Source organism: Mastomys coucha, unplaced genomic scaffold, assembly GCF_008632895.1.
Source record: "Mastomys coucha isolate ucsf_1 unplaced genomic scaffold, UCSF_Mcou_1 pScaffold16, whole genome shotgun sequence".
Classification (NCBI taxonomy): Eukaryota; Metazoa; Chordata; class Mammalia; order Rodentia; family Muridae; genus Mastomys; species Mastomys coucha.
The window spans coordinates 10,710,188-10,723,020 of record NW_022196898.1 but is presented as its reverse complement, the minus strand read 5'-3'; the positions used below and the strand labels follow the sequence as shown (position 1 = coordinate 10,723,020).

The 12,833-nt window shown below is 38.2% G+C and overlaps 1 protein-coding gene across 31 annotated transcripts in view; it reads right to left on the bottom strand.

Annotated features, from left to right (window-relative positions):
- The window catches only part of Mbnl1 (muscleblind like splicing regulator 1), a 169,881-nt gene that overhangs the window by 115,461 nt on the left and 41,587 nt on the right, over positions 1-12,833 (bottom strand). For 23 of the 31 annotated variants that reach the window (XM_031373942.1, XM_031373944.1, XM_031373960.1 and 20 more), the window contains exon 2: positions 1,738-2,782. The exons of 7 other annotated variants lie outside the window; for them this stretch is intronic. In XM_031373942.1, coding sequence (XP_031229802.1) covers positions 1,738-1,911 — 174 coding nt within the window. In that variant the 5' untranslated portion in view covers positions 1,912-2,782. Of the gene's footprint in view, positions 1-1,737; positions 2,783-3,024; positions 3,880-12,833 lie in introns of those variants that run through there. One more of the 31 variants, XM_031373943.1, reaches the window with a different exon arrangement.

Sequence of the window (12,833 nt, the reverse complement as noted above, 5' to 3'; positions counted from 1 at the left end):
TAAGCAAGACTATTGCTTTACTCAAAGGGGAACTGTTCTCTGACCACAAGTGAACGGTAACTAAAAAAATATTTGGAGCTGGAAAAATAGCAACTGAATACTAATGTTTCACAATGTTTCCAAACCCTGTGCCGGCAGGTCTTCTGTAAGACCATTCAATGTCATGGCCAAATTTAGTGTCCTTCATTTTCGAGTTAGGAGTTTACCACCAATTATCTATAGGATTAAAAACTGGATTTACAAGGAATTGGGTCAAAAAGGAGTTACTTATGGACACAGCTGTTTACCGACAAAAGCAATTAGTCCTTTCTCCTCGAGTTATGGATCCATCACTCATTACACCTGAACTGGTGAGCATTAATTCAGAATTAATGTTCACAAAGGTACCAGCATCGTTCCCTTATAAATGTGTTTCAAGGCCAAGCTGAGAGAATGTAGCAATTTCTCCTTATTCATATCAACTAGGATCTGCCTATATAGTATGCCATCTTACCAGAGGTCTGTGGTTACAAACAAACACATCCTCATATCCTAGTCTGAAGAGCAAATCTTAAACACTTGGCAAAAACTTTACCAGAGTGAGCATCGCAAAGTGAACTGAAAACCAACAGCAGAAACGGTTAACTTCTAACTCACTCTGATGTGATGTAAGAAAGCACCTGGACTACTGTATGGTTTAGTTTGAAACAGACATGATGGGCCTCTGAGACTTCTTCACAGACTTCCATGTGATGGTGACCCATCTTGGAAGAGTCAAAGAATTAACTGTAGGCATTCAGTATTCAAAACTTAATCTGATTAAATCAAGTAGGTTGAAAGCACCTGAGAACACATTTCTAGCCTTGACCTTCTATCAAAACAAAGACATGTATGCTATCTTTACAAGATTCATTTCAAACCTAAGACGGGGCTTTACAAGTCCAATGACAGATTTTTCAATGTCAAAAATTCTAACATAAATAAATCATTTCTTCTTATCACGCACACAGGGCTAACTTTTAACATTTCTGACAGAGAACACTATAAGTGACAACTGGCAAGAATCTCACAGAAAATGAACATCTGTATTACCTCAATATGAAAAGCCCAATGGACATAGGCGTTTGTGTTTATTTACAAAGTCCACATTCAATATAGTATGTGCTTCAGATAAGATACTGGAGTAACTGAAAAAAATCTCACTTCTAGTCCTATTTTCCCAAAAAGAACACGGCTATAGCCATCAAAATCATCTCATAAAAAAAATAAAATAAAATAAAGAGTAAAAATGTTACCTATGCTCAGCTGACATAGAATTTGCCATTTATTTATAACATCTTGACAAAGTTTACCAACAAAGGAAAACAACAAATATTCATCCAATCTTGGCCTTATTATATATGAAAGTCTTGAATGTAAACATTTACTATTGCTGAACAAAGACTCTGACTTGCTATCACTAAGTCACAACTACATCAACATGTAACAGTTTCTACTTTAGGGAAAAAAAGAAAAGAAAAGGGGAAAAAGGCACGGAGTTTGGAGTTAAAGGCCTGGCAAAGTTATTTATAACAAAGTTTGGCTGGACTTGATTCTATGAGATCTCGTAGAGTGCCCCAGCCCCACCTCATGAATCAGAACATGCTGAGTAACTAAAGTGTTAACAAAACAACCCACAATCCCAAATTTAGAGTACGAGGTACCCATACCCCTTAATCAATTATTGCATATCCTTAAAAGGAGGTAACATTTACTCACTTTCAGTGAATCAAAGCAGGCGATTACTCGTCCATTTTCAACTTGGCAGCTTTTCGAAGGATGTGCAAATTTACATTCCGTGTCTGGTCGTGAGCAAGTCCCCCTTTGAAACTCTCTACATACTTCCAGTGTTAGCCATTTTGTGTCCCGAATTGGTGTGACACTAACAGCCATGTTTATATTTTACAGGTAGTTAAAGGTTCAATGAAACCGACAAACCCAACCCCTCTCAAAAAAAAAAAAGAAAAAAAGAAAAAAGAAAAAAGAAAAGAAAATGAAAAAAGGAAAAAAAATCAGCAACCAAAACAAAAGACAAAAACGAAACAAAATAGGAACTGCTAAAACTCAGAAGTGTGAGATGACTGTGAAAATGTCCGAAAGGCTGCTTCCCAGGTCCCCGCTTTAATGGCACATGGAAAAGTGTGACTTCAATATCAAGGGAAGACCTCCGCTAGAAATTCACAGCATGAAACTGTTAATTCAAAGAGGTTTTGGGTTTTAGAGAAATACCACGATTGTAAGTAGATGGGTGTTTAAAGGAGGGCCTGGAATCAGCCTTGTGCTCAGTAACCCCTTCCCAGTGCCAATTTGGAGCCCAAAATGCAAGCATGAAAACGTGGCAGACCCTTTGACACCGAATTTCCAAGCTGCTTTCAGCAAAGTTGTCTAACAGGGAATCTCCTCACAGCTGATTTGCGATGGAGTTTGGTGGTGCAATCGGTATTGATTAGTTTGGCATAGACAGATGCAGCAGTTTAGAGCAAAATCGAGAAAATGATTTTTGTTTTTCCTCCTTGATTTCCTGGCAGAAGGTATCTTACTTTTTCAGCAAACTTTTCTTCTAAACTAAAGCAGCCTAGGGCAATGGCAGATACTCAGAGCTTTTCTCCTGATTAGAAGTAGAAATGGGGGTGTCTGGGCTAGAGGTGGAGGGCGGATGTGCTGTCGTCAGTCTAGCTGGCAGCAAGCAAGGCAAAAGCAGAGGCTGCTCTAGAAGCGGTTCCAAGCAGCAGAGACGTCAGGAAAGGCACTTCTTAGTACCAACCTGTAGAGAAAAGAGATAGGTTAAGATTTACTAAGTAGCATTCACTGATGTCCTATAGCAGCACAACCTTGCCATGTGATACCACACTAAGCAACTCAAAGTCAGCCTCATATCCTCTCTCTCTCTCTCTCTCTCTCTCTCTCTCTCTCTCTCTCTCTCTCTCTCTCTCTCTCTCTCTCTCTCTCTCCTTTACACACACATACACACTCTCTCTCTTTCTCTCACACACACAAAATACTTACAGTGAGGCATATTGCAGCCAGCCATCGTAGATTTATTAAAAAGGGGGCCGTTTCCCCTTGTGAAGCAATGCATGATAGAGAGATAACCAATCACAGATAGTGTTGCAGCAATATTCTGGGCAGAAAGCCAATAGTGTGGGTTGTCTTATGAAAGGTCGCGCCTGTCAGACGTTCATTACTATGCTATAAGCACAGAAAATGTCCATCAGATGTGACTTATTCCACTGCAAGAGGACGAGCATGTGGGTTTTGAATTTACCCAACATGCAGTTAGTGGACTAAACCATGTTAGTTTCCAAACAGCTTTTAACGCAAGTCCAAGGACTTGACAATCACTACTGAGTAATCAAAAGCAATGTTTAAAAACTACAGCTGAAGTCCAAGCTGCTTTCCCTCTGGTTCTGTGCAGGGGTGGACACTCAGCAGCCTGCCGTTGCTGTCCTGACACGTGAATAAAAAAGGAAAGGGGTGTTTACAAATGGTACATTCTCCTGACCTATCCAATTCACTTCCTCCTAAAGCCCAAGTCCTGCCCCTCTGCTGAAAGCAGCACTCATACTGTAAAACTATTCCATTCAGCCATCAGACACTTTATCACTATATCACAGGCAGGCGAGGTATGAACAAAAGCATCCTTTATTCAGACGTTTTTAAAGCAGAAGCTGAGGTCTTGTGTCGAGAATAAGGAGTGCAGTGTTGTCAGATGTCTGGTAAATCTGAAAGCCAACCTCCAGGGAGAAAGCGATTCCATTGCAGGAACATTAATTATTAAGTGAGCAATTTGATTTGGGCAGTCTGATGCACTTCAGGGGCTCAGCCCCACACTATACTGAAGGGTAGGGGCTGAGGCAGCTGCCTTCTCTTAACTCAGGAGACCACTCTTTAGAACAGGTCAGTTTCACTTCTAAACACCTCACTTTCTCTTTCAATCAAGACAAAAAAAAAAAAATCTCAAAAAAAATTAACTGGTTACAAAAATAAAAGCATGTATGTTTTTGGTTTGTTTTCCTTTTGAATGCTGTCAGTGAGGAAAGTAAGGCTTCTAACTTGTACATTTCAGACCACCACCAACACACGGCGATTGGTCTCCCCTTTTAAAAGAGCTTACTGTAAATGGTAGATTTATAATTTCGGATATTAGAATACAGGATATAAAGACACCTACCTATGCTAAAAGCATGAATATCTAGTAAAATTTAACCTTTAAGATTATTCCTAGTATTCGTAATACTGTTCAGAAAAAAAATAAGCTACTTAGCAAAGGTATTTATATTTAGAGAACACTATACGGCAAACTGCAACTTGTGACATGAACTTCAGAAGTAACTAACCACAGTGTTCAAGAAGGTTGTTTGCAAAAGCAGTCAGGTTCTGAGGCACAGCTCTGTCAAAGGAAGACCAGTTCTGTCCAGTTCTGTCCAGTTCTGTCCAGTTCTGTCCAGTTCTGTCCAGTTCTCTCTCTGCTATCCTGAGTCTTTCCTCAGCATTCACACACTTGTGTACCTTTACGACTAGAACAGAGCACATGTGGTATTCACACACTTGTGTACCTTTACAACTAGAACAGGGCACATGTGGTATTCACACACTTGTGTACCTTTACGACTAGAACAGGGCACACGTGGTATTCACACACTTGTGTACCTTTATGACTAGAACAGAGCACATGTGGTCACCACCTCTTCAGTCTATACTGCTTTCCTTAGCTACCATGTACCACCTGAAGAGCCAGAGAAGACGACACATCCATGTCTGTTCACTTACATACTAATATTACCATTTCGGCATTGCCTCCACATAGCAATCCCTGTCCTTCATGTTTACTTCCTTACATACTGGAGCCACTAAACCACGTTTCCAGGGGCAGCAACCTGAGAACAGTGATTAAAAAAACAAGACAGGTGTCCCAAAAGCACAGGTGTATAAATGATTGGTTACTACAGAAGGACTCAGATTACCCGAGGACACAAAAGTAACATCCATGTATCCATGTAAGCACATGTGATTGGAATCAAATACATACTACAAATCCCAGGGTCATGCAGGCCTTCCTCTGCCTAGCAGTCTCTGGGCAAGCATTAAATGGTTCCCTCTCTTACACAACAACCTCCAAGTCTTCTCCACCTCATTTCTCTCCTCCTCCACGTTTCCCTCACTCTCACTGGTTGGTGGTCTCAAGTATCATATCTATTTCTTTGTTCAAATGTCACCCTTGGGTAGGAGTTCTCCCTGGACTTCCTGCTTGTCTATCTGTACCTTCTGCGGCAGTTCTCCCCAGCATGAAACTTCTCCAAGCTTCCACCTTGACTGGTTCCTTCTCAAGACCCCTTTGTTTTTCTCAGTCTTCACAAGTGTTGAAGAGGCCACTGCAAGGAGAACTAGACTCGTGCCTTGCTGTGCATCTATGCATAATCCTGCTCCCTGAACACTGTATGTCTTCCCCAACGTCTATAGGCGCATCTACACGTATTACTTTTCTGTTGTCTTCTGTGTCATTCACTTCTGAATCCATATCAATGCAACTATCATGCTAGTCACTTTACTGCTTAACAAAAGCTGACAACCCCCCTATAAAAGCCAAATGCTAAGATATTTTAACCTCAGTTCCACCTCAGGATTTCCCCATGTATAAACCAACACACACAACTCTTTAGCCCCTGATCCCTATGTTTACAGAGATGAACTCATGGACTCTGCCCAATACGGACTACCAGAACCCCACCAACATATTACACACTATCACACCATTGGCTGAATACCCCACAGCCCTGCAACCTGGCACATCCGTTCTTGTTTATATTGCTATTCAGTTATCATCTTCTCTGTAAAGCTGGACCAACTATGAGCAACAACAACAAAAAATCACCACAATTCCATCCCATAATATGTTTGTTACTTTAGGTCTGTCTAAAATTACCATGTCCCTGACAGCAAGGTATATTATCAATTTCTCCTAAACCCTAGATCTTAAAACACAACAGTATTATATGTTTAATATATGTATGAATTTAATTCAAATTAATAAAAAACTAGATATGTTTAGCTAGCCATATACCCAGTCCCTAGGGAATATTTAATTTTAAAGAAAAAGATCCAAGCAACATAAGATAGAAGGATTGGCACCATTATAAATATCCATATTCTCTGGTGGCTAAAAATATAAAATAATATAAAGGTGATTTCTTGACTTGGATATTTTTCCTATATCATGCCACAGGCTTAGCTCCACTAAAGTATGAAGCATATATTAATTAAAATTTTGCCTATAGTTCATAATTTTGTCTATTTTATTTTCAATCAATATAACAGATATTATCCAAAAGTTGCAACTAAAAATTATAAACATGTTTGCAAATTGACCATACTAGAACATAGGCAGAGATGATAATGTTTATGATTAGCCAGGTGAGAGAGTGAATAAGGAGAATGGACATCAATCTGTATACATTTAGTAATTAATATTATGAAATTGCTTGGTTTGAAGTGATACTGCAAAGGATTTGGATCAACACTAAATTCTCAAAATGTAACTTTGACTAGTAACAGTGTCTGGCCCTACAAGCAGAGAGAATCTGAGATAATATTTAACAGTATATGCGCCCTCAGACTTAGGGGACTAAGGTAGGAAAACTTCCAAGAGTGAATTCCAAGTCACCTTGAGCTACATAAAGAAAACAGTCTCATAAAGGAGGAGGAGGAGACAGAGGAGAAGGAGGATGGGGAGAAGAGAAGAGAAGAGAAGAGAAGAGAAGAGAAGAGAAGAGAAGAGACAGAGACAGAGACGAGAACAGAACAGAAAACTGTATGTATGGGTGACATACAAATTATAAGAATTTTTGAAAATATTTTTCTCTGGAACTAAGGTATTTTTTAAGTGATTATAAAATTAAATTAATCTACTTCTAAGATGTTTAATAATAGGTAAACTGCCTCTGTGATGTTTCTGGTTCTATTTCAATATACTATAAATAAATAAAGTTACCTTAACAAAAAGTTTTTTTTGGAAAATTTAAAGGTTTTTGAACAAGATTAAAACTTTCTGATATCTATAGGACAAATTCTCTGTGACTCGCTGATCAATTTCCAACCACTGCATTTCCTTGAATCATATGGCATGTCAAATGTATTCTGCCACAACAACCAATTTCACCTAAAGTGATGTCACAAATCATGTGTACATTCTATAAGATAGATATAAAAAAGGAAATAGGAAACAACATGAAATAATCAAGACAGTAAAAGTTACAAAAAAGAGAGAAAAGAAAAACGATAAAGAAAAAAGTATTGAAAATGACAAAGGGAAAGAAAATCATGAGGAAGCATTAGCAGCTGCTCTTTGCAGTTCTAAACTGTTCTAGGAAGCTGAAGGCATTGACACTAAGGAGCACATACATCAATTTAAGCCTCACACAGTGTGCAGGACAAGGTAAACATGTGCCTGCCAGGTAGGAGGTGGAATTCTTTTTCAATTTCATCCTTTAGGAAAGACCTTAATGTCTTAGGTTCCCACATTTACTAGTCCTTTAAGCTATAAGACAAACTTAAGTAAGTAACTCCTATTACATCCCAGGGTAGTCAGTAAGAAATCTGAAGGATGTTTTTCTAATACTTTAATATTAAGATATGTTATGTACTGAGGAAATCAATTATGTGGGGTCTCATTTCAATTTTGACTTACTAAGATAGTTTTAGTCTGAATAGAAAATATGAATTATTTCACTTTAAGTTTGGAGGTAACAAAAAGAAGGGCCTTGTCCAAAACATTTTTCCCTGGTCTTTAATATCAACAAGACTGACTGCTCACACAATAATTTTTCTCAGCACTTGTCCCAAATATTAATAGACTTCAGGGTAAAAATAATACTGTTTCTGGGGGCTCCCAGCTTAAAGTCCCAGCTGTGCTTTCTGATAGGCTGTAGTTTGAAAGGGTAGGTTAAAACCTTCAGAAGGATCGCTCTTCTTAGAGCAGAGCTGCTGAAGTCAGTGCTTGTCAGAGTGTACGTGGACACAGAGAAGCACCCGGAGTTATTGTAATAGGTGCCCAGAGTGCTCACACCAGCTTGCCCAGCCTGTGATGTGTCATGTGACGACTTACGGACACACCAATCTTTAATTAAAAACTTCAGAAGAATGAGACCAAGCTAATGTGTTGGCAATAAAATCATGGTGGTATGCAAATGACTGATAAGTTATGCAGAACCCCTAAGGAAAAGGATAACCTTCAATCACACATCCTCTTGGATGGCAGAGACTGCCAATGTGGCCTCCTGGTGTAATACATTACAGAAAAGCTGAGGCCAAGAAAATGTTGTGCTTACTATCTCGCACAAGGAACCTGAGATCTGTCAACACAGTCTTTCAGAATCCTCATTTGTTCACAGGTTTGGTTCCCTAAACAGTCAAAGGACATGTAGGACAGATAATTAAGGAGTACAGGTTACTTAATACACCATTGTTAAAGAGTAAAATGACAGAACTGTATTCAAATTAGAAAATTTTAAACAAAATAATACACATTTAGGTACAGGCAATGATTTTAAAGTGGATATTGCATACACCAGCTGGTCCGAGGCCCCCAGACATATGTACAGCAGAGGACTGCCTCGTCTGGCCTCAGTGGGAGATGTGCTTAACCTTCCAGAAACTTTAGGCCCCAGGGAGTGGGGAGGCCTGGCAGGGGTGGGATGGTGGGGACATCCTCTTGAAGATAGGGGAGAGGAGGAATGGGATAAAGAACTGTAGGAGGGTGGACCAGGAGGGGGCAATGACTGGACTGTAAAAAAAAAATAAAAGTTATATTTTAAAAAGTAGGGGTTGAATTTATTTCTATAAGAAAAAAAGCTTTAAAGTCTTAACAAGAGAAGATAGTTATCATAATGATGGCTGTACTTCACATACTGGTCACTAGCTTGGTAGCTAAACAGTCCGTTGGTCTACCTGTATTTATTTATTTATTTATTTATTTTTATTAGATTTTTTTATTTACATGTCATATGTTATCTCCTTTCTCAGTTCCCCCTCTGAAAAAAAGAAAAATAGAAAATAATATTAAATAAAGTAAAATAAAATAAAACAAAAAACAAAAAAAATCCCTGTTCTCTCCCCCTCCACCCTGCTCACCAACCTACCCTCTCCTGCTTCCTGGCCCTGGCATTCCCCTACACTGGGGCATAGAACCTTCACAGGGCCAAGGGCCTCTCCTGCCCTTGATGACCGACTTGGCCTTCCTCTGCTACATATGCTGCTGGAGCCACGAGTCCCAACATGTGTACTCTTTGGATGGTGGTTTAGTCCCTGGAAGCTCTGAGGGTACTAATAGTCAATCTTTTCCCTTCCCCAGAGCAGTCCGGACATTTTGTAAGAGAAGATATGATATCACATCATATATCAATGAGTGGAAATAAGGAAAAGAAAGAAGTAGAGAAGGAAAATAGAGATTTATCTCATTGACTGCTTCTGTCTTGGCATAGAAATCCCATGAGCACAGGCTATTTTTCTCTATAATCAGTATTGAAACTCCACTGGCCCAAAGGAAACAAATAATGACTGCAACAAGACTCTCCATAGGAGGTAGGCAGATAGGTAGCTAGATATACATATGAGTAAGAGACCCAGAGAAGATAGCGATAGGGACAGACAGAGATACAGACAGACATGGATGATACACACACAGATGCAGATTAGCACACACGGATACTGTTCTCAAAGTATATTCAAAGGTCACTTTGTATGGGCTTCAGCTCCACAGCTTGAAACACTGGTGACTTCACCTTTATAATGAAATGAAAGCAATACCAACTGGCAAGAGAATCGGAGGCAACAGAGCCACATTTAAATGCCTCCTTGATTTGTTTTAATATAAAGTATAATTCCTTTGCAGTTTCCTATGACACTTAGCCAGGGGTGGAGCATTTCTTTCTGTTGTCCAAGAAGATAGGAGATAGAAATGCATGCTGCTTTGCTGTTCCTCATGAGGAAACACTAACCCTTTACTCATGTATTACACAGACGTTATCTTGTTAGCTTCTCCTACCATATCTGATCTGTCTTTAACATTTACTATTTCAAAGTGATAAATAGAAACCAGAACACAGGCAACAATAAAGTTAATGCTGTTAAGTCTTCAACAAGAAATCAGGAAAACCACCTCCCTTGAATTTTTAGGAAAAAAAAAATGGTACACTGAAAAAGCCACAGTGCATCCTTGTGAAATGAGCCTGTCCAAACTGCTAATCAGAGCCTGGTGGTGGTATTAGGCCCCAGCCTGATCATGGACTATGACTATAAACCATGCTCAAAGGAGAAATAGTTTATTTGACATAGTAACTAGCAGCAAATGTCATATTTAATATCCGACTTCTCTTCTGTGAATAGTATCACCAAGTTCCTTTATGAAGTTGCTGATACTTCTGTGTAAAGGTTAAAAAGATGCTACAGATGAGTGACAATGATGTCACTTCACAACTCAAAAGCATGAAGCTGATCAACAGGAGAACTGAAAGAGTAAGATTTCCAGGGAACTTAGTACTTCAGTGACATCTGCAGTTGTGACCCTTCACTATGACGTTCTGGCTTCCCTTCTACTAGCCCTACAATTTCCATAATCAAACATGTATATTTCACTTTAGCAGACTCAAGTGGCATAAATTATAAAAGTCACATGTGAAGAAATGGCAGATGTAGTTTAAAACCCACCCAAAATATAATTTCATCTCTGTAAGTACCAGACTTAAGCTGCCCTGTATTTTATGAGATTTCTTAAATTGAAACAATTGATCTTACTATTATCAACTAGACCTGGGTACCAATATTGTGATTTTTTGACAGCAAGCTCTTGAATTTCATACATTGGATTTAAATTCTAGCATAGTAAGCTAGGTCAGAAAAAAGTTTCTGGACTATGTCTACTGAAAATTACCCTAAATATGTTGCTCAGTTATTAATCATTATGAGAAAAGTGTGAAAGCATTGTTTATAATTAAAATGTATTTCTTATAGAATACAATCAATGAAACCATGATGTATAAAAAGCATATACTATCATTTGTATAATTTATTTGTATATATTATTTGGCAATATTCTAACAAATGAATTAGTATACTTCTCATAAAAAAACCATAAACACATATTTTCTTCCTTCCATAAAATCAATGAAGTAATTTTTACCAAAATATTACTTACTCTAAAGTCAAAAAAACAAACCACATGGCTGCTGCAGAATTCATCATTTCAATCCTAAAAATATTTCTACTGGTAAATAGATTTGACCTTAATAACAATCTGGATTTCATATATTAGTTATTTCAAATATTAATACATTAGATTATTATGCAGAATGAAGAATGGGCTTTTTTTTTTTTTAAGTCGTAAGCTCACATATGGTTGCTTACAGTAAGAAATGTCAGAAAACAAAGACACACCAACAGCAACTCCCACTCTCACTGTGTGGCTTCAATGTACTGTAAATAGCAGCTGGCTTCAACTAAATTAACAACTTACCTAGGCCCAGGATGCTAAATAGCAGCAAATGCTGTTATTATTCTAATACAAAATAGATAAAACTTGAATTAATATTATTATGTGTGTTTTAAGGATCTATTGCAAAAGAAACAGGCCAACATAATTACATGTTAACAGCTATAAATTCCTTCCCTCAGTGCCCCTTCCCGTGTGAGTGGTGACCTAAATCAATGTTGGGTTTTGACTTCTCAGCAAGACTGCAAGTGCACATAGAAAGATTGTTCTTATGTTTGCATCACTTTAATAACATAAATCCTTGGTCCAGAAGGCATGTTCATGTATTAAGTCTGAACTTGAGTAAGTCATTGCTTCCAAGAAAGAAGCTTTTTCTCAGCAATCAAGCATACTCTTGGGTACTTTTCTGGTAATTTGAGAAGACACTGTCCTTCAGTCTCCACTGTGATGCTCTCTTGTGGGGACATGTAGAGAAGCATGAAATGCTTTTTGCCTGTAAAGAGAACCTAAATTCTTTTGTATCTCCAAAATCTGTTCAGCCGGGCGGTGGTGGCGCACGCCTTTAATCCCAGCACTTGGGAGGCAGAGGCAGGTGGATTTCTGAGTTCGAGGCCAGCCTGGTCTACAGAGTGAGTTCCAGGACAGCCAAGGCTACACAGAGAAACCCTGTCTTGAAAAAAAAAAAAAAAAAAAAAAAAAAAAAAGAACATCAAAATCTGTTCAGTATTGCTCCACTTACGGCAGCCAACCAATGAAGCATTTATAACACCAGTTTCCAGCTCTTGCTAATTCAAAATAAAGTACCACCTTGCTCAGAAAATAAATAAGTAAAATAAATATGTGCAATTCTTGAATTTTACAATTATTTGTCAAAAAGACAATTTTTGAAACTTGAATAAACATGTGCATTGACAGTCGTGGGAATGAACAATATGTTTGCTTCTTATTAATAGTAGATAAGTGGTGTGAAGTATCTACAGGATCATTAGATATGAAGATTTTTCGGGCACTATCATGTCATATTATTAAAGGAAATGTTTTTATTACATATTATTTCTATAAATGTAAAACATGTCTTGTTCCCCCTTCTTCACTAGAGACTGACCAAAGGTAATATTTCTAACACAAAGTTGCTTATGGGAGTTGCAACGGAATCTGGAAAATCAATGTAAGCCTGAATACGTATACCATATGGGTTTTCCTTCAGTCACTTATGAATCTGGAGCAGGCTCTTCAGGAAGCAGCTTGCTTGCACTTCCGGTTAAACTAATATAGTAGGTATGATATGTTCGCAGAAGAGTTTTCCTGTGCTTTTGTCTTGTTTAAAAAAAAA